Source organism: Hibiscus syriacus, unplaced genomic scaffold, assembly GCF_006381635.1.
Source record: "Hibiscus syriacus cultivar Baekdansim isolate YM2019G1 unplaced genomic scaffold, ASM638163v2 tig00110988_pilon, whole genome shotgun sequence".
NCBI classification, from domain to species: domain Eukaryota; kingdom Viridiplantae; phylum Streptophyta; class Magnoliopsida; order Malvales; family Malvaceae; genus Hibiscus; species Hibiscus syriacus.
The window spans coordinates 105388-127691 of NW_024062942.1; the positions used below are offsets into that span (position 1 = coordinate 105388).

At 34.7% G+C, this 22304-nt stretch overlaps 2 protein-coding genes across 3 annotated transcripts in view; one reads left to right on the forward strand and one right to left on the reverse strand.

The window, feature by feature from the left end:
- Nucleotides 1-379: 379 nt before the first annotated feature.
- Nucleotides 380-10039, forward strand: LOC120148925 (DCN1-like protein 4). 2 transcript variants are annotated; one of them, XR_005518411.1, is made up of 10 exons: nt 380-537; nt 2009-2093; nt 7139-7213; nt 7294-7330; nt 7865-7948; nt 8058-8118; nt 8212-8318; nt 8681-8746; nt 9489-9644; nt 9806-10039. XR_005518411.1 is itself a non-coding variant. In XM_039161881.1 (10 exons), the coding sequence occupies exons 1-9, from the start codon at nt 444-446 to the stop codon at nt 9582-9584; spliced, it is 705 nt and encodes a 234-aa protein (XP_039017812.1). In that variant the 5' UTR covers nt 380-443; the 3' UTR covers nt 9585-9632; nt 9806-10039. The 2 variants fall into 2 exon arrangements, 1 of the variants encoding a protein (XP_039017812.1); XM_039161881.1 differs by having other exon boundaries at nt 9489-9632.
- A 1185-nt stretch (nt 10040-11224) lies between these two features.
- LOC120149038 (deSI-like protein At4g17486) overlaps nt 11225-22304 on the reverse strand; it is a 30676-nt gene continuing 19596 nt past the window's right edge. The window contains exon 3 of the mRNA XM_039161964.1: nt 11225-11562. Coding sequence (XP_039017895.1) covers nt 11225-11562 — 338 coding nt within the window. The remainder of the gene's footprint in view (nt 11563-22304) is intronic.

Consider the following 22304-nt stretch of genomic DNA (forward strand, 5'->3'; position numbering starts at 1 on the left):
AGTTTCTGCACTCATTAGAAAAATTATCATTCATTCTTTTAGAGTTATCCCTATAAAATTAAATTTAGAATTTGTTAAAAAATATGTTTTATGAAAAATAATGTTTTTGATAGTATATAAAACAATGTTAAATTAAATGTTTTATAATGTAATTCATCACATAAAATGTAATTAAAAGTATTTAGTGTTAAAATACTTTTTTTACATTTAAATAAATTATATTATAATTATTTAAATAAATAATTTGAATGTAGCAAAAAAAGCACAAGCATTTTAAAAATTAGGTGACCATTGGTTAGTTCATATAGAAGACAAGAAAGGAAAGTCAATTTAACATCTCGTTTCGTTGAACAGAGGACCTTGGAATCCTTAAAATGAAATGAAAAGCTTTGATTTATTGCTGGGAGACGAAGCTTTGGTTTACTCTGGACTCGTTTGCGTTTATGATGCGTCGCTTTGCATGTGCATCCAAAGAAACGGGTCAAACCAATTCAACCAACCCGATTTATTGTTCTCCATCCGATCTCTTTCGATCCGGTACTTCCCTTTTTCTTCTTTCTTTAATTCCAATTTTTGATGGTGCTGGATTTGTCTTTTGATTTTTTTCTCTTTCTTTTTCCTTCGTTGTTTCAAAATTTGATTGTGAGATTGTTAAATTTGTTTACCTTTTTCATTTTTCTGGTTGATTTATACAAATCAATTCAATTTTTGCATCATTTAAGATCGTGTATTTGTAGAAGAAAGAAACAAAGTAACTTACTGCATTTGTGGGTGTAATTCTAGTAGATTTTGTGGATAATAATGAGCTATCTAGCAAAGTTAAGCTTAGCAAATGGATTGGGGTTTAATTTTGAAATTAGTTCCCCTAAGGAATGATTTAAAAGTAGGAAAATAGGAAGAAAAAGAAGAATAAGTCTTTAGAATTTAGATCCAATAGGGAAGACAAACACAATTGAATCTCAGGAGAATACATGTGAATCTTAAGGGTAAATTATGCTTAATGCAGTCTTCTTGAGGTAGTTAAATCTTAAATATATGTTCGAAAATCTGGTTTGTTTTAAAATTTGAAAATTGAAGCAAAATCCTCAAGGGTAGATCATAGCTTGATTCGGTCTTCTTAGGATAGTTAAATCTTAATAGCGTGAAAAAAAATTCTAATTAAGAAAAGTTGAAACTTAAAGCAAAATCCTTGAGGCCTGAGGGTAGATTATAACTTGAATGCAATCTTCTTAAGGCATTTAAATCTTGAAATCATGTTTGGGTTCAGTAAGAGAAGTTGAAAATTGAAGCAAAATCCTTGGCCATAACTGAGAAGAAATTATATCTTGTTATCAATATATGTTGCATGTATGGTACACCAATTAGCAAGACAGGGCTTCTCACCAAGGTTAAAGCAATTAAAAGATTGAGTATATTTGATTGTTGAAAATGGAAACCTGAGCAAGTGAGAATAATGATAAATATGCTTGGAGAAACACAAGAAATAATAATTTGTTGAAAAGCAATCAAATAAGTTAAGAAGATTATTCTATCAAGATTTTATGTATGTCTAGCAGATTTCTTTTTTAAGGACCTGGGGATAGTAATAGTAGTCCATTGTAGGATAGGAAAGAATCAGTTACCAATTTTGCTTTCTACTCTGATTAGGATTAAAGGCATACTGATATGAAATCTGAACTTGTCCTGAAACACGTGGAAGTTGTAATTCAAATGGGATTATAAAAAAAATGGAAGTGTATTCATTTGGGTTAATGTGTGCTTCATTGTTTAAAAAATATATGAACTTTTAAGTTCCGAATCTAATATGCTAGACCATGCATTCCAATCCAGTACGCCAATCATGACAATACTATGGTTCAATTTGGCCTCTATTAACATGTTATTTACCAAAACTTGAGACTTCACTGTAGACCATGTGTTTAGAATGCTTTAAAGTTATTTGTTTTTCAAATTTATTGATTAAGCTGTCTAAGGTTTCGTACTTGACACTTCGTTTTATATTTCTCAGCTTCAAGTAAGGCATCTTCAAAAGAGATGGAACGGATTGACAACCTATTTTATTTTTATGCCAGTAGGTCTTCTGGTATGATTGAGTAAGTGCTTAGTGGAATATGCAATTCAGTAAGTGAATTTGTAAGTTTGGTATTTACATTTCTTGTTGAATTCTGTATATTAAGGAATAAAGTTATTCCTTAAATCTAGGAGTTAACTTAGACTATTAAGGAATAAAATTATTCCTTAAATCTAGGAGTTAACTTAGACTTGATATTCTCTAAATCTTAGTTCCAAAATTTTAGGAATTATTTCATATTCTTTGCTGTCTACTTTCCTATAAATTATACACTATTGATTCTTGGAAGATAGAACAATAAGAATAATTCTCTTCTCTTAGTTTTGTTCATCACATCATAGCTTTAGGTCTTACTTGATTCTGCTCATCTTTTTTTTTTTAAATCCATCTTGTCTTGTCTTTCTCTCATGGAAGACAATACAAAAACCTCTTTTGAATATGAGACTTCGCGTGTGTCTCATAATATCACTCAAGTAACCGCACATGGATCATTGGCCGTTCAAGGTACTGCTCTTAATACTACCTTTGAATCCTGTATCAGTCCTACTGGATTTTAGATTCGGGTGCCTCCGATCATATGACGGGTAATTTGTCCCTGTTTCACACATATGCCCTCTGTCACAACCAATCACATATCCGAATAGCAGATGGCTCTTACTCTCCAATTGCTGGAATTGGGACTGTAATCCCACTGAGAATTTTTCGCATAAAGTTCTACATGTCCCTAATTTATCCTGTAACTTACTTTCAATTAGTAAACTCACGGAGGATAAGAATGTCCTTGTTGAATTGCTCTTGGTTGTGTTCTACAGAAACAGAAATCGGGGAGGATGATTGGCATTGCCAAGGTAGACAATGGACTCTACATATGGGATAATCACAATGAAGTGGATAAACAAGGAGACTTGCAAGTAGGAACAACACTTTCTGCTTCGAATAAGGATATCATAATGTTATGGCACTGTAGGTTGGGGCACCCAAACTTCCCGTATTTGAAACAATTGTTTCCTCAATTATTTCGGAATAAAAATGTCAATTCCTTCAAATGTGAAACTTGTCAAACATCTAAACATACACGTGTGCCATACCCCTTAAAATCATATATCCAATCCCAACCTTTCTCTTTAATTCACAGTGACCTTTGTGGGGGATAGTCGAGTTTAAAATGTTACGGGAGCTAGATGGTTCATTACCTTCATTGATGACCATACTAGATTAAAAAATTCGAAACACCAAAAATATTTCAGAGTTTCCATTCCATGATTCGTACCCAATTTAACTCAACTATACACACGCTCCACACCAATAATGAAAGAGAATACTTCAACTTTGTCTTAAGCCCATACCTTTCCGATCAAGGAATTATACATCAAAGCTCTTGCCCTTTGTATACACCACAACAAAATGGAATTTCCAAAAGGAAAAATCGACACCTACTAGCCATTTCTCGAGCCCTAATGTTCACAATGAATGTCCTAAAATATTTTTGGGGTGAGGTGGTACTCACTGCTTGCTACCTAATAAACTGAATGTCTTCCAAGGTCCTCAACTTCCAAGCCCCTCTCAATACCCTACAAAAAGCCTTTCCACTATTTTGTGTTCCCATATTGCCAGCAAAAATCTTTGGGTGCAAGGCCTTTGTTCATTGTCACCAACCCAACCAATCTAAATTAGATCCTCGGGCTCACATATGTGTTTTCATAGGATATTCATCTACACAAAAATGGTACAAGTGCTATTCTCCTTCCTTGCATCGCATGTTTGTCTCTCGCAATGTCACATTTTTTTGAATCTGGACCTTATTGTTCAACAACTCATCTTCAGGGGAGACTCTCAATGAAGATGAGAATCTCAATACTCTGCTCATCATACCTCCTGATCCTATTCCAACTATCCCGATCACACCAAATCCTAATAACCATGATATTATTATGATCCCTGATACAGTGATATTGCTTCCCTTCCCACAAAAATACAACAGCCTCAAAACACTGTACTGACTACCGAACAACAGCAACAACAAGCTCCTGAACTCCTTGTTTATTCTCGGCGCAAACATTCTTCTGAAGTTGACACAGCAACAATGCCAATCTCATCCAAACCCGATGATTGTTCCATGCCCGAAGCATCTCTCGATCTCTCTATTGCAGTTCGTAAGGGCACAAGGACATATACCCAACACCCTATTTCTCGGTTTGTATCTTATGAGAATTTATCTAAGGCGTATAAGACTTTTGTGACTAATATTGATCATGTAGACACCCCAAGAAGTGTGGAAGAAGCTCTTGAATCAGCCGAATGGAGACAAGCTGTCTTAGAAGAAATGAAGGCTCTCAAAAGCAAGGAACATGGGAAATTTCAGATCTGCCTGAAGGAAGAAAAAAACAGTAGGCTACAAATGGATTTTTACTACAAAATTCAAATTTGATGGCAACATAGATCGGCACAAGGCTAGGCTTGTTGCCAAGGGCATCACCCAAACATATGGTCTTGATTATGACGAGACATTCGCACAAGTTGCAAAACTTAATACGGTATTAATACTTCTTTCCCTTGCTGTCAATCGAGATTGGCCATTGGTTCAACTAGATGTAAGAATGCCTCTCTCAATGGCGAATTGAACGAGGAAGTATATATGGATTTTCCTCTGGGGTTTGAAGAAGAGAAGGGTCGAGTGTGCAAATTAAGGAAGTCTTTATAAGGGTTGAAACAGTCCCCAAGGACATGGTTCAGTCGATTTGCTAAAGTCAGGGCCAACAGAAAATACATTCAAGGACAAGCTGATCATACTTTGTTTCACAATCACTTGGGAACTGGTAAATGTGCAATTTTTATCGTTTATGTTGACGATATCATACTTACGGGGAATGATCCTAGTGAAATTAGTGAACTGAAGAAATTCCTTAGCACATAATTTGAGCTTAAGGACTTGGGAAACCTCAAATACTTTCTTGGAATGGAAGTAATGTGGACACAAACAAATATTTCAATTTTTCAACGAAAATATGTCCTTGATTTACTAACTGAAACTGTCATGTTGGGCTGCAAACCTGTCGAGACCACAATGGAGTTCAATTTGAAGTTAGGCATTAATGAGGATGGAGATGAAGTAAACCGAGGGAGATATCAACAACTTGTGGGAAAACTCATATATCTATCTCACACATGACCCGATATCGCTTTCGTGGTAAGTGTCATCCGAGTGCTAAGGTACTTGAAGGGAACACCGGGGAAAGGTCTACACTTTAAGAAAACAGAAAGTAGATATGTGGAGGTTTATATTGATGCAGATTGGGCTGGTTCAGTGAGAGGCAGACACTCTATGAGTGGTTACTGTAGCTATGTATGGGGTGACATGGAGAAGTAAAAAGCATTCTGTCGTTGCTCGTAGTAGTGCTGAGGCTGAGTATCGAGCTTCGTCGCATGGTATATGCGAGGGAATTTAGATACAAAGATTAATGAGGGAACTCCTTCAAGTACCATATGACAGGCCCATGAAGATGTACTGTGACAACTAGGCAACGACCAGTATAGCACATAATCCAGTCCATCACGATCGTACCAAACACGTGGAGATAGATCGACATTTTATCAAAGAAAAAGTCGACTCGGGAGAGGTGTGCATAACCTACTTACCCACGAAACAACAAGTTGTAGACTTGTTAAGTCTCAATAAAATCCAGTTTGAAGAACTTAGTGGCAAGCTGGGTTTGATTAACATCGACACGTCAGCTTGAGGGGGAGTGTTGGAATTATATATGTTAAGGAATAAAATTATTCCTTAATTCTAGGAGTTAACTTAGACTATATATTCTCTAAATCTTAGTTCCAGATTCTTAGGAATTATTTCATATTCTTTGTTGTCTACTTTCCTATAAATTGTACACTATTGATTCTTGGAAGATAGAACAATAAGAATAATTCTCTTCTCCTAGTTTTGTTCAGGTCTTCTGGCACCTTTGTTATTTTGGAGAATTATATTGTTATATGGATTTTCGATAACTACTAATATGTTACACCCAACCCTTTTTAAATAATTTTTAAGTTTAAAATTGTGTACTTTTCAGGCGGTGTCATCCAACCTACATATCCTGTCTTGCTCCCTTCTCTTTCGTATAGATGTTAGGGATTCTAGTCACAATCTGATATGTGAGCTCATTATGACAAAATGCCAATGTGCTATGAAGTTCAAATCTTTTAGATCGGATGACTGATATGCTGGTTGACTGCTTGAATGGAGTTTATGTGTATACAAGCAACAGTATATATGTTTGTTAGATTTCTTCTTTGATTTTCAATATATATGATAGTAAGTTCAAATTTCAAAATTATTTTTCTGAAAGGTTTAAATTCTTGGCATTTTCAATAGTGACAATTGAAAAAAGATAGTTTCACAATAACCAAGTAAGCTTTGGAGCATAACAGATTTTCTTTCATTTGAGCTGTGATTATAGGATTTATTTTCGAACTGGGAAGCTGTAATGAAGTTGAGATTAAATTTTTCTATGTGGTACACAGCCCAAGTTTTCTGCTTAGAGAATTTTAAAGGGTAATCTGCTTATATCTACCTATGGAATGATTTGATGATGGATTAAATCCAATAGCTAACAAGTCAAGCTAACTGGTCTTTTGCACTAGTTAACTCCCCATGTTGCTTGGACTCAGTAGTAAGTGCCGGATATATGTTTATTTTCGACAAGATTTGGGTTCATTTTTTCTAAGTTTTCTCTTAGAAGGCTGGAACGTACTTGAGTATGTCAGATATGTTGGATGTGGGTACTCTAGGAATTGAAGAGGCATGACTGCATAGAATAGAAGTGTCCAAATGACAATCGAATTAGTTCAGGGGTCATGCACAAAATTATATTTAACTTTGTTCTAGAAATACTTAATACTGTGAATTCTCGATGCAAAGCTGAAATAAGGATGCTGATAGCTGCATGTTCAATTACAGTTTTTATAATTTGTTAGTGTTGTGCATTAAAAATTAGTATCATCATCATGGAAATGAGTGCTGCTTGACTATTTTGAACTGCATTCTAATGTTATGATAAACTATTTGAACAGCCCAGAAGGAATCGAAACTCTATGTTCCAACATGGAAGTTGATCACACAGATGTTAGGATCTTGATGCTTGCTTGGTAACTGTCATATAAACACGTCCAATAACTCATTTATAGCTTTTATCCTAAGCTTTTCTGTTGAATTGTGCATGTGTCAGGAAAATGAAAGCTGAAAAACAAGGATACTTTACCCTGGTAAGAATTTTTGTTTACCTTCTCCATTTACTTTTATAATTTAACTGTTAATGTGATCTATTATAATTTGGTTGAATGAAATTGCTATATGTTTCTATGCCCTCTGATTATTTTTCTTCTTTAACATGGCATGGTCGTATAGAAAAATCAGTTTCCAGTCTCCTTTTTTAGGTTGACTATTCATGTAGGCTGTACATCGATGCCTGGATTTCTGTTGTCATCTATGGTTTTGTTAATTGCCATTTTTGGGTCTTGATTGTACTCATTTTGATCAATTTCCAATATCTGTGATTTGATCATGATTTCCACGAGCTGCGAAAATACTTTTTAGTTTTTATTGAAAAAATCTCTGTTGATAGGAGTTTCTTCTTCATATTGTTATGATCCTCATTAGGAGTGTCATAACAGCTTGGATATAGGTTGACTGATACATTGTACCTTATAACTAGCAATATAATGATTCCTTAAATCCCAAGTTCTCTCTATATTTTTTTATGTTATGATGAAAATGGCGTTTGAACCTTATATTTATAGGAGGAATGGAGAAGAGGACTAAAAGCACTGAGGGCTGATACTGTAAGTAAGTTAAGGAAGGCCCTACCAGAGCTAGAAAAAGAGGTAGAAAATTCTGAACTGCCTGATACCTGCGGTTGATTTACTTGTGTAAGATAATTATGGTGGAAATGTCTGCAAAAGTGACGATGTTCTCTTTTTATATTATAAATAGGTCAGGAGACCATCAAACTTTGAGGATTTCTATTCCTATTCATTCTGCTATTGCCTGACAGGTATTATGATAATATTGTGGCATGTATCTTGGATGTCTTTACACTGTCCCATTTTCCTGATTGATCTCCTCCTTCTCGAATTCACGGTTGCAGAGGAGAAACAAAAGAGTATTGATATAGAAAGCATATGTCAATTGCTGGATCTTGTTTTAGGATCCCAATTCCGTGCACAGGTTGACTATTTTATTGAGTATTTGAAGGTGGGTTATGACAATTATTGCATTTGACCTCATAGATTGGAGTTGTTTATACTTCATCCCTTTTATGTTTCTGTTTATACAGACACAACTTCATAAGTTATTGTGGGGACGAGTTCATTTCAGTTTTATCTTTTAGGATTGTGTATGTGTGTGTGTCTGCACGTGTTAAAATGTCTGTTAAATTGATGGACTCTACAAAAGTTTGTTTATAAAATAGGATTAATCTGATTTAAATGTTTAATTTATTAGCTCTAAAGTTGCAGAAATGAATCTAATGACTTTATAGACTAGTTTACAGAACAAAGTTGCCCTTCTGTCCAAAAAATAAATGAGGCTCATACCATGATTGTGTTTTAATGTAGATTCAGAGCGATTATAAGGTCATAAACTTGGATCAATGGATGGGCTTTTTTCGATTCTGCAATGAGGTACATCAAACTTAATGCTTGTCATGGAATTTTCTAATGTGTTCCCTAAGTTTAGATGTTCCACGATATAAAATAGGGTCAGCAAATATTTCTGTTAATTTCATATGTCATGCTCACGCAGAAATCACTTTAATTAAAAAGGGATTTTGGGATAACTTGTACAATTATACTAGTGTCTTGGATGACGTTCTTACTAGTTATACAAAGACAATAGTGATTGGTAGTGTGTAGCAGGATCACCCTAGCATATTTGTAAAATAATAGAGAAGACGGAAGGGATGCCATCACTTCCTGCAGATTGTGGTTATAATTGAATCCTTTCTCATGAGATTTTATTGGTCTCTTTTATCTTTTTGTTTTCTTTCATCTTCTTTTTCTCGCAAATATGGATCAACAATACAGATATTAACTCTCTTTAGCATAAGAATTGGGATTATTTTGAACAAAAAGAAAAACGGGACAGTACAAATAGTTGGAAATCATTGATCTTCGCAGTTCAATGTATGGACACATTTACTTCCCCCCCCCCCCCCCCTATTATTTATCATCAGATAGGATAGAGAACTAGAAATAAATGTTGTAGCTTTAATATAATCTTCAACTGCTACTTGCATGATTGCATCCTTGCACCGTTATTTGTCTTAGTAACCCTGTTATCAGAGCCATATGTCTTGTCTGAGATCCTCCTCATGTTAATAATTGAGCAAGTGCTTGCATTTTCCCTTCTCTGATATATTAGCAGATAACTTTCCCGAACCTTGGTAATTATAATCCGGACCTCGCTTGGCCGTTGATCCTGGACAACTTCGTAGAATGGATGCAGGTGAAGCAGAGCTAAAATCTATTAGCTTTGGTCCACTTGATTCTCAGCTATAAACTTCATTCGGTATAAATACAGGTTCTTTTTAAAGTTTAAGCCTCCTCTCTTTGATCTGTTTTTCTAGAGCCTTTCGTGAATTTTTTCTTCTTCTTTGTTTCTGGGAGAAGACAAATCGACTTGAAAGTTTGCCTAGGCTTGCATTATGTAATAACAATGTATTGTGAATAATCTGTTGTCAGGAATGTTCAAGTTGTAGCACAATGTTTATCCAGCTTATCTTCAAAACGTGAAGGTCTTCCTCAAAACATACCTTCCAAAGTTAGTTTCTCGGTGTTACATATATGCAGAGGATAATCTCAATGTATCGAATTGTATTTGTCTTGATATTTAAAAATATTGTATTATGATGTTATATTATGAACAAAATTGATTCATCAGATACAGCATAAATGAAATTGGTAATATTTCTTTCATACTTCCCTGTGAAGATCAACCTCATCGTCTATGTACCTACATCGGACTGTCATCAGCAACCAGCATTTTAAGTTTCCTAAGGGCACTGGCGAACAATCTGTTGGACATCAATTTCGGTAAGCATAGTGTGAATTTCATAAAATTTACCTTTCTAGTGTCAATCCGCTCTGCTATTCTTTTTTTTTTTTTTTTTTTTGCATGAAACATGTCTGATAGAAACAGCTCCGCCTTGCATGGTTATGCCTTGATAAGCTTTATGCTTGATGGTTGTATATCATGCAGTGAAAAGGACTTGAAAGTTGTCTTGGACAATCAAACTTTAGGTAACCCTTTTGGGAGCATATGATTTGGAGTTAACCGGGTGCATACATAATGGCATAAGTTGGATGTTTTTCCTTGTGTTGTGCCCATGTCTGCTTATATCCCATTCACGTTAAGAGTTAATTTGATGGTATCATTGTGCTGGAATGTCCGCCATTCATTTGCTTCTGATGACTGCTTGATGTTCAATTGAAAAGACAGGGGACGTTTCTTCTGGAGGATTTGAGTGGTCTTGTAAAGATGTTTTTTCTTTCAGGACAAACTACGACAAAAGTAGGTCCTAACCCAGGTCTAATCAAGTTAGTTCCCATAGTTACTCTTTAAACGATGAACGTCCAGAAAAACTATAATTTTAACATCTGTAATTCTTTCTTGTAATTCCTAGCGATACTTTTGGTATCGGCTTTTCGTGGAAGGTGGTGTTGAAGTAAAATAGTTGATAACAATGTTGTATAAGCTGACGTAAAAGTATCACATTCATCAATTACTCGAGTGTGCAGTTGTTAAAAAAGTAAGTGGTAGTTTTTGGGTGTGTTGGGCGGTATTATTATTAATTATCTTAAAGAAACAACATAATAATTTGACATTTTAAATGTGGTCTTATACTGGAAATGGTTAAATGTGATCTGAACGCTAGAGGTTAAGACAAATATATATATGTGGGACCCTAAGTTCTAATTGTTATTTGGCAATTGCCATGCTTTCTAGGCTCTTTTTTAACCTTTCAGAATTTTGTAATAAATTGCATTAATAAAATCTCCTCCATCCGCAAAGATTAAAAACAAAGAATGTATGTTTAAAGAAATGAGCAAATAATGTACCCAAAAAAAAACATAAAGAAGCCATTAGAAAGAATTGATAACTTACAAATGTACAGATTTCAAGCCTCCAAATATTCCCAATGTTAGAATAATAACAAAAATATTGCAACCCAAAAAGAAAGAAAGCCTTGGCTTTGCTTTCAAAAGAAAATAAAAGTAATCAAGATGATGGAGCAAGAATGAATGGTGAAGTCTACCCCGAGTCTGAGATTCAGTGGTCGAAGGCGATGAGCTCGAAGATGAGGTTGAAGATAACGTGAATCTGTTGGAATCGTTCGTCAATTTCTTCTTTTCTCCTTCACAGGATTTGTCTTCGATTCTGTGATGCTTCACCTTGGTTGCACTTAAAGTCACTGGAAGAACGCAGTTGCAGAAGAACCCTACCAAATCAACAATACATTATCAACGATGATCGTCCTTCTAAAAGTTTTAAAATTCTCATTTTATATATTTTTCTATGCTCATTTAAAATTTTATAAATCAGACTCTTAAAATTTAATAAGATAGTATACTAACATCAAATTATGTGCATCTCAATTACAAAGTATTCATATCCGAAACATATTCCGATATAGGATAACGATCCCTCGAAGGTATATGTGTTTCAAAACTATTCCTACAGATGTCATCACTCTTAAATCCGAATCCGAATATCATAAGATTTTGACTCGTTGTTGACACTTTCAACCATTATCTTCCCTACGCAGAAGAGAAATCAGTTTCCATGGCAACTTAAAACGGCAAAAAATGGACCACGAATGAAATCAACAGATAAAAAAGGGATTATCTCAGGAAAGGCGGGTTAATATACGGCGTTACCGGATACATTAAAAGATATTTAATAAATTCGGTTTAGCGTTACCGGAAATGTTGACTAATAATAATGTAGTAGGTCTAAGTCATGAAGAAATATTAAAAAATTGTGCAACCGGCAAACTTAACTTGTCGGTTCGTGTCGATCCAAATTAAAAATGTGTCGATCCAAAACGATATAACAGGTAAAACTATGACAAAACCGGTATTGAAATGATAAAACCGGTAAAGCGCTACCGGATACATTTAAAGTGTCGTTAAAGTTTTAAATCCTATAAAGTGTCGATACTTTTAAAAAAATGTATCGGTCCAAAACGATATACCAGGTAAAAATATGATAAAACCGGTATCAAAATGATAAAACCCGTAAAACGTTACCGGATATATTGAAAGTGTCGATACTTTATATAAGGATCGACACTTTGTGAATTTAAAAGAGAAGCAGTTTTAGCGCCTATAATGTGTCGATACTTTAAAAAATATATCGATCCACAACGATATAACATGCAAAAATATGATAAAACTGGTATCAAAATGATAAAACCGGTAAAATGATACCGGATATATTGAAAGTGTTGATACTTTCGTAAGTACGTGTAATAAATTATCGACACTTTCAAAGAAATATGTAATTATCCTTTCGAAAGTATCGACACCTGACATAAAAGTATCGACACTTTTGTATTTGTATCGATTAAATATAAATAACATATTTGATGAAAATATAAAGGTCATAGCTAAATATCCTCTGAAAATAGATAGAACGGACGAGTTTTTGAAATCGAAGCGTAATTGTTGCTGCATTTCAGAAGGCGTTTCTAAAGCGAAGTTTGTTTGTTTGTTGCTACAGTCGAATCGAAAAGTATGTTGTCGAAACCCTAATTTTTTATTATTACAGTAATCGCGATAGGGTTTTTATGTGTTATTTGGGGTTTTGGAGTAAAGATGCATTTGGGACCGATTGCAGGTAGAAAGTGATATTCAAGGAAAAATATAAATGTCGATACTTTTATTAAATATTATAGGTAGAAAATGATATTATAGGTTGTATAAATGTGCCGACACATTTTGGTGTGGCCATTCAAATTCTTTTGAAGAAAACCGTTTTACCACAAGAGTAGTTATCTATATTTGTATAGTGAATAAAGTGTATGTAACAAAATAATTTGATTTGCGTAAACTGATATATGAATGAAAAATGGAGTTAATGGGTTGGAAAATTATTGGTGGAGCAGATGACTTTAAAATTGAGGCCGAGACTCGAAAGCAACCAAAGGGTGGATATATGTACTTCTAGTAAGTATCAATGTCTTTTTGTTATTATTGTTGAAATGGTAATTGGATTAAAGTATCGATAAACTTTAAATTGATTACAAATTTTAAATGTTGACAGTATGGTCGAATGCAAAAGGATGAAGGAAGATGGCACACAGAGCGGTTCAGTATGTAAAATGAAATTGACATTGAGTAGTATTTAGTGTTAATGTATTGATTAAGAAACGTTTATGTTTAATATTAGGTGACAAAAGATGTGAGGTCCAAATGGAATTCAATGAGTGATGCTGAAAAGGAACCTTACATCACACAGTCAAGGAATGATAGTAAAGAATACAAAGAACGGAGGAAAACACATGAAAATAAGGTATTCATTAAACTTGTAAATACGTTGATACAAAATATATAAGAACTATAACATTATATATTGTTAAAAAATGTAGGAAGTGTCGACAAGATGCAACATTAAAAGGGTGAATTCATTAATTAAACAACTTAAGGAGAAGGGTCAATTGAATGTGCTGGGAGAAATAGGTTTTGGATCGTTGGTAGGAGTAAGGGATCGACCTATTCGGAGGGAATTGTGTCGATCCTTGATGGCGCAATTTGATGTCAGACAATGTATTGCTAAGTATGGTGATTTTTCATTTCCTCTCGGGATCCCATGTGCTGCAGCCGTATTGGGGGTAGAAAATGAAGGCAAAAGTGTTGTAGAAGTCTGTAAGAGTAAGGACTGGAAAGCACTTGCCTCCAAATATGGTTTGAAGCAGAATGTGACATATGCTGAAATTGAAGAGGAAATAAAAAGTGGATCTTACGTTGGGGATGAGCTGAAGGCCAGAGTTCTATTATACCTTGTCGGTATCTTTCTTTGTCCAACGGGTAATACGTCAACGAACAAGGAACATATGAAGCTCATTTGCGATGAAGGCTTGAAGGGTGAATTCAATTGGGCTGAATATATACATTCGAGATTGATTGAATCAATAATCACCTTTAAAAAGGGTAGCCAGAGATACCTCAAAGGGTGCATAGCAATCTTAGAGGTAAATGAGTTGAAGAACTTTTTTGTGTTTTTATATAAAAATATAAATTTTATTATAAATGCAGGTTGCACTGTTCGATTTTTGGTTGGGCTGTGAGGCAGTGCCGGCTTATGAAAGAACCGGAGTGGCACGCATCCGTGCATGGGGGAAGGAAGAGGTGGTTAGAGTGATGGTGAAGTTGAAGTTGGATAGAGCGAAGAAGCAAGAAAGGGTAATAAATGTAATTAAATAATATTAAGAATATAATCAATGTCTTAATATTGTAATTTAATTTTGAAGGTTATTGGCAAGGATGTAGAGGAGGCAGAAGAGAAGAAAGGAGAGATGGTTGTATTGGGGGATGACGGTGAGTGGGACGACGGTGAGGGAAAACATAGTAACTTCGACATTTTGATGTCTGAATTGGCTGATATCAAAAAAATCCAATTTGATATCATGCAAAGATAATCAAGAGTCGAAGAGAAACTTGATAGAGTCGAAGAGAAATATGAGAGAGTCGAAGATACACTTGAGAGGCATAAGGGGGTAGTGGAAGGAAAAATAGATGGAGTGGTGAAAGAAGTAGAGGTGTTGAGGGGTGAAGTGGTGAAAGAAGTTGGGGTGTTAAGGGGTGATATTAAGATGGTGACGGGTGAAAAATTTGAGGGAGTGGTGAAGGAGGTTGTGGAATTGAGGAGTGAACTTACGGGGTGAAGGGGGTGGTTGATAAATACTTGAATGAAGGAGATCAATTGAAGGGTGAAATAAAAGAGATGAAGAGCTATGTAGAAAAAAAATACGATGAACTGAAAAAATATCAAGAAGAAAAGAGGGAGGAGGAAGAAGAAGAGATAGAAGAAATGAGGAGGAAGGAAGTCGATGTCATTTATACACCGGAGAGTGTTATAGCAGCAGATTTGGATTCGGAATGTCCTGCACCCCAGAAGAAGAAGCAGAAGGTAAGTTGAATAAAAGAAAACTTAATTTGATTTTTATTATGTTGTTGTGACAAAAATTTGTATGAAAAATTGTAGGTTGAAAAAGCAGATATTCCAAGCGGAATTGATGACATCGAAGCTGCAATTTGTGATTATTTATGGAATAGTGAGTTAGAATCGGAGTAAGTGAAATATATTGCTTTGTGAGTTATATTTAAATATTTCATGACAGCATATTAATCCTAATGATTCATACAGATATTCTGTAATCTCAATGGGAAATCAATTCGCTAGTGTATACGATGTTGCAACGTTGAAGCCTACGGAATGGGTTGGCGGTGTGGTAAGTAGAAAGTAGAAAATGTTAAAACTTATTGAATATGTTCTGATTGTGTAATTAATTTTGTTAGGTTATTGATTTGCTCGCCTGGACAGTATGCTACGATTCTCAGAAGTCACTCCGGAGGATTGGCTACCTTCCATACCACTTAGCGGTGAGTTAAATTAATAAATGGAGATAAGTAGTGTTATAGATGGTAAATTAATAATGTTTGTTGCGTAATTGCAGCCGCAGGAGTTGGATACCAACAACAAAGAAAGTGTTGAGAGTATTGCTACCTTCTGGGGTCCTATATTGAATAACTATATGAAATTCACCGACTGTGAGAAGGTAAGACACCATACCAATTACAAATGATGTTTTCGGATATAGAATGTTGAATTTTGTCAAATTGGGTGTGAAATTTGTTGCAGATCATGATCACAATAAACTACCATAATTCACATTGGTATCTGTTGGTGTTGGATATGGTAGATCGTGTTGCAACAATATATGATAGTATGTTTACAACTGAAGCAGCTAAACAGAGAGTGAAGGATGCTAAGAGATTGGTATGTATGTATATATGTATGAAAGGACATTATGTAAATTATAATGCATAATTGTTTTGGATCATAACTTCTTCTATTTTAATGCAGATTAAAATATTAGATTCTTATAATAAGAAACGCATTTGGGTTGAATCCTGTGGATCTCTAGGAAAGTATCCCTTGAAAAATTTCAAATTTGTGGAGCATAAGAAGAATAAGCAATTGAATGGGTATGAGATGTTATCACAAATAGAAAGCTTAATTTATGTAGTATTCATCATAATTGACATGTGTGGTTTTCAAATTTTGTAACAGACATGATTGCGACATGTATGTGATGATGTGGATGGAATCGATCGGTTCTACAGGGGCAACTGGTGATTTTGTAAGTGGAAAGAAAAATTCGTTTGTGGTAAAATTGTTAAAAGTCGTAGATTGAATGCTGTAGTTTACAATACTTAACGTTCTGACAATATGAATATAAGTTGTTGGAGAGTGGGATCGATCACGAATATTAAACGATCTCGTAAGCCACAATCAAAATGAACGAAGACAGGAGATAACAAAAGCTGCCATGATACATAAGAATAACAAAAGGATGCAATGATGTAAATGTAGGGTTAATTTTGTATAAGATTTATAATTTTGTATACGATTTATAATTTTGTATGTGAATATAATTATGAATGAGATGAGAAAAGTTAGCAGTATGTTGTTGTACATGTTTCTTATACACATTAAGGGTCATGTTGATACTTTAAAGTAAAAGGCAAATTTACAATATGGCAAACACGGTGCAACCATAAAGTGTCGATCCATATATAAAAAGTGTCGATCCCAAAAACATCGAAAACCAAAAGTATAATGTAATATGTAATTTTTCAATCTAACCGGTACAAGTATACCGCTTTTATGAGAGAATATGTCTAAATAATGTGTCGACACTTTTTTAGTTTGTGTCGATATTTTTGGTCCAGAATGAATGGCAAACAGGGTGCAACCATAAAGTGTCGATCCATATATAAAAAGTGTCGATCCCAAAAACATCGAAAACCAAAAGTATAATGTAATATGTAATTTTTCAATCTAACCGGTACAAGTATACCGGTTTTATGAGAGAATATGTCTAAATAATGTGTCGACACTTTTTTAGTTTGTGTCGATATTTTTGGTCCAGAATGAATGGAAAACAGGGTGCAACCATAAAATGTTGATCCATATATAAAAAGTGTCAATCCCAAAAACATCGAAAACCAAAAGTATAATGTAATATGTAATTTTTCAATCTAACCGGTACAAGTATACCTGTTTTATGAGAGAATATGTCTAAATAATGTATCGACACTTTTTTAGTTTGTGTCGATATTTTTGGTCCAGAATTAATGGCAAACAGGGTGCAACCGTAAAGTGTCGATCCATATATAAAAAGTGTCGATCCCGTAAACATCGAAACCCAAAAGTATAATGTAATATGTAATTTTTCAATCTAACCGGTACAAGTATACCGGTTTTATGAGAGAATATGTCTAAATAATGTGTCGACACTTTTTTAGTTTGTGTCGATAATTTTGGTCCAGAATGAATGGCAAACAGGGTGCAACCATAAAGTGTCGATCCATATATAAAAAGTGTCGATCCCAAAAACATCGAAAACTAAAAGTATAATGTAATATGTAATTTTTCAATCTAACCGATACAAGTATACCAGTTTTATGAGAGAATATGTCTAAATAATGTGTCGACACTTTTTTAGTTTGTGTCGATATTTTTGGTCCAGAATGAATGGCAAACAGGCTGCAACCATAAAGTGTCGATCCATATATAAAAAGTGTCGATCCCAAAAATATCGAAAACCAAAAGTATAATGTAATATGTAATTTTTCAATCTAGCTGGTACAAGTATACCGGTTTTATGAGAGAATATGTCTAAATAATGTGTCGACACTTTTTTAGTTTGTGTCGATATTTTTGGTCCAGAATGAATGGCAAACAGGGTGCAACCATAAAGTGTCGATCCCAAAAACATCGAAAACCAAAAGTATAATGTAATATGTAATTTTTCAATCTAACCGGTATAAGTATATCGGTTTTATGAGAGAATAGGTCTAAATAATGTGTTGACACTTTTTTAGTTTGTGTCGATACTAATTTAAATATCAAGTGTTTTTCCACCGTTCACTATATATAGTACTCTAAATCGAAAAACCCTAAATATGACATAAAGGCAAGCAGGCAGAAGATAACTCTTCCTCTTCGAAGAATACTAGCGTTATCATAACAGTGACGATCAGATATTCAGGTAAATTTATCGATATTTTATGGATTTGATTGATTTCTATATTGGAGTTTTTTTCCTGAATGTGTTTGTGTTCCATTGTAATAGCATCCAACCAAAATGGCTCCAAAACGTCAGCGTCAGAAGCGCGGTCTTTCTCAAAGCTCTTCTCAACCCAGTTCTTCTCAACCACAACCTCCTTCTGTAACAAACGATTCTTCTGAGGAAATCAGGTCCTTCGAAACTCTGAACTTTAGATCCGATATGGAGAAACAAAGATGGCAGTCGAGTTTTAAAGTAAGGAAGATTCGTCCCGAACGTGTCATTGACATGGGTTTCTTGTTTGATGATAAATATGTATTTAGTTTTGAATCCACATTTACATCTTGGGGTTGGCTTGAATTCCTTGGTGTATAACCAAGATATTATCCCAACCTAGTTAGAGTCTTCTACAACAATGTTTCCTTACAGCACGAGCCTAATAAGACTAATATAATAAGAATTAATACACATGTCATGGGGAAGGATATATATATATCTCCGAAAACTATTGCGGAGGGTTTAGGTGTAGCGAATAAAGGGGATTCAGATGAAAATGGTGTAGATTGGTCTACAATTAAACGGGTTGCTAGAAATAGCCCAATTCACCTCGATGTAGAGTCGAGAGTGTTTCACAAAATGCTCACATGGTATATCCGGCCTAGTGGGGGAAAACATTCAACGCTTCGAGACAGCGATTATTGGTGGGTAGCAAAGTATAAATCCAAATCCAAAACGGCTCTAAACATTGCAAAACTCATATTTAATACAATTGTATATATGGTCACAAAGGGAGCAACAATTTCAACTACACTACCATATGGATGTGTCATCACCCATCTGTTGAAGAAGAAGGAAGTTGATTTTTCGCATGACGCCCCTGTTCGATTCACCCGCAAGATTGACATGGTATTTATTAAAAAAGAGGGATATGATTTTGTTGAAAAACTCGGTTGGAAGCGTGTCAAGGAAGTCGGTTGGCCATGAAGAAGAGCAACCAAGTAGAGACGCAATGATGGAAGAAGCTCCAGTTGCAGAGGATGTCACAATTAAGACCGTGATGGAATACATGGTCAATTTTCGGGAGCATATTGATTCCCTTGTGAGTGGAATGCGATCCGATATTTCATCATTGCAACATGAAGTCTCCATGTTGCGTGACGAATTACGTCAACGACATCAAACGAGTTAGGTAATTCATTATTTATGTTTCTAAACATTTACACGTTCTGAACTGTATTTTATTTTCTTTTAACAGATGTGGACAACCAAGCGGTCAATGAAGATGAAGCTGACGATGAAGATGACGATGAAAATGACGATGAAGATGACGATGATGATGACGATGAAGCTGACGATGAAGATGATGACGACGACGACGACGATGATGATGATGATCCAAACAAGTATATCGTGTCTGCAACGCCGCCTTCAAGAAAACTTTTAATTTTTGATCTCAATGGTGTCCTTGCCTACATCCCAAGACTGCCTGCAGGTTTTAATTCTATTATTTTGTATCCATTATTTTAACATATAAGCGTAGAACTTTAATCTCATTTTCTTCATGTTGTAGATATTGTCCTGAGAAGAGGATTATTTGAATTTATGCAATTTTGTGTCGACAATTTTGTTGTTGCCCTTTGGTCTTCAAAGATAAGGTTAGAACATATTTGGAGCAATTGAATTACTGTAGTCAAAATCATTAATATACATTTGAATGTTAACATTCAAACTTGATTACAATCTCAGGCATAACGTCGACCATGTACTTGAGAAACTACCTTTATTTTCTGAGCATTTTCTATTCGTGTGGGTAAGATGAATGTCATTACAGTTTGCTGACTTTTCGTTGTCTATGATTCCTACATATTTATGTTCGACTGTTTGTGAACAGGATCAAGAAAAATGCAAAACATATGATTCTGTTACCTACTGTAAAGATCTCAATGATGTTTGGAACGCGTGTCCAGATTTTAACGAGCTAAATACACTTTTGGTCGATGATTCAGCGGAAAAAATGATTTATAATCCGGTAAGTTGCATTTATGCAATATGTTTTTCCAGTTGAACAGGTGTTCAGACATTTATTATTTTAACAACTTATGTGTTTATATAGAAATACAATTACATATGTCCACATACCTTTGACGCTGCTTCCCATTCGAACGACAATGCTCTAGGTATGACACAAATTTATTCATGCTTATGCGAATTTAGTTTATTGTTAGTAAAATTGCACCTCATTAGTTTGATAATTGAAATTATTTATGTATGTCCTCAGAAAAAGGCAGAAACATACGAGAGTATTTGGAAAATTTGTTGAAGGCCTCTAATGTTCCGGACTTCGTTAGAAATAACCCTTTTTCATCGGATTAATTTCGTTTGTCGGTACATTATTTGAATATTCTTGTATATTTATATTTTGGTGTGATTATATTATGTGTATATTTTCATTAATTATTCCATATTTGCTTCTGTGTATACATATACATTTGAGGATTGTTGAAATATCAATACTAGTTATTAATGTATTTTACATCTGCTTGCAAATGTATCGAAACACATTACTATATCATTGTTTTCCATGATATCCACAACAAAGTTTTGACACTTTTTGATATTGTGTCTGTACTTTATGTGAATGGAAGAAAAATGTGTCGATACCTTGTCAAAAAGTGTCGACATTTACTCATCGGAACCCAGAATTATAATGTAATAGATAATTTTGTAATATAACTGGTATAAATATACCAGTTTTATGAGCGAATAGGTCTACAACCTATATCGACACTTTTTAATATTGTGTCTGTACTTTATGTCCAGAATGGAAGAAAAATGTGTCGATACCTTGTCAAAAAGTGTCGACATTTACACATCGGAACCCAGAATTATAATGTAATAGATAATTTTGTAATATAACCGGTATAAATATACCGGTTTTATGAGCGAATAGGTCTACAACCTATATCGACACTTTTTAATATTGTGTCGGTACTTTATGTCCAGATTGGAAGAAAAATATGTCGATACCTTGTCAAAAAGTGTCGACATTTACACATCGGAACCCAGAATTATAATGTAATAGATAATTTTGTAATATAACCGGTATAAATATACCGATTTTATGAGCGAATAGGTCTACAACCTATATCGACACTTTTTAATATTGTGTCGGTACTTTACAATAGGAGTCATGTTGATACTTACGATATATGGAGATCGTTGTCATTCCATTCCGTCTTCGAAAAAATCAGTTGATGTAGGCTGTGTGCTTGTACTCAAACTGAGCTTGACTTGAGGACATGTTAGTTTGTTATGTCCCTCACCGTTGCACTACCCACATCGCCTAATTTTCTTCTCGACCTTGTTCTTCGGCACTTTTTTTCGCTTGCGTTGTTTTTGTTGAGGGTCACGAACATTGTTTACTACAATGCTCTGGTTGACTGAATCATTCAAACCAAACGAGTTTTCTAATTCTTCTATTAGTTTTTTCATCTTATCTCTTGCGGTTTTGAAAGACTCGTCTGTCTTTGATGTAATGTAGCATAACCTACTTGACGTTGAACGTAGAGCAGCGAACCTTGCCATTTGTATCACTTCTGGAGACACATTCAAATCAACATAGCGGGGTGCAGAAGCCTTCGCATCATTAGTCCACCTACTTTGAATCAAAGTCCCGGGCAAATATGTGTAGTCCAAGTGCTTCAAAATGTAAAGTTGATGGCGACACGGAAGTCCAACGGTCTCGAATTTTTTGCAGGAGCAAATTAGAGTTTTCGTACGAGAATCAAAACTAATTTCAAATTTCCTATTTTTTTCTGCGTACTTTGAAAAAATATAATGTTGACATTCATTTGATAAGGACTTAATCTCTGCCTCAATCTGGT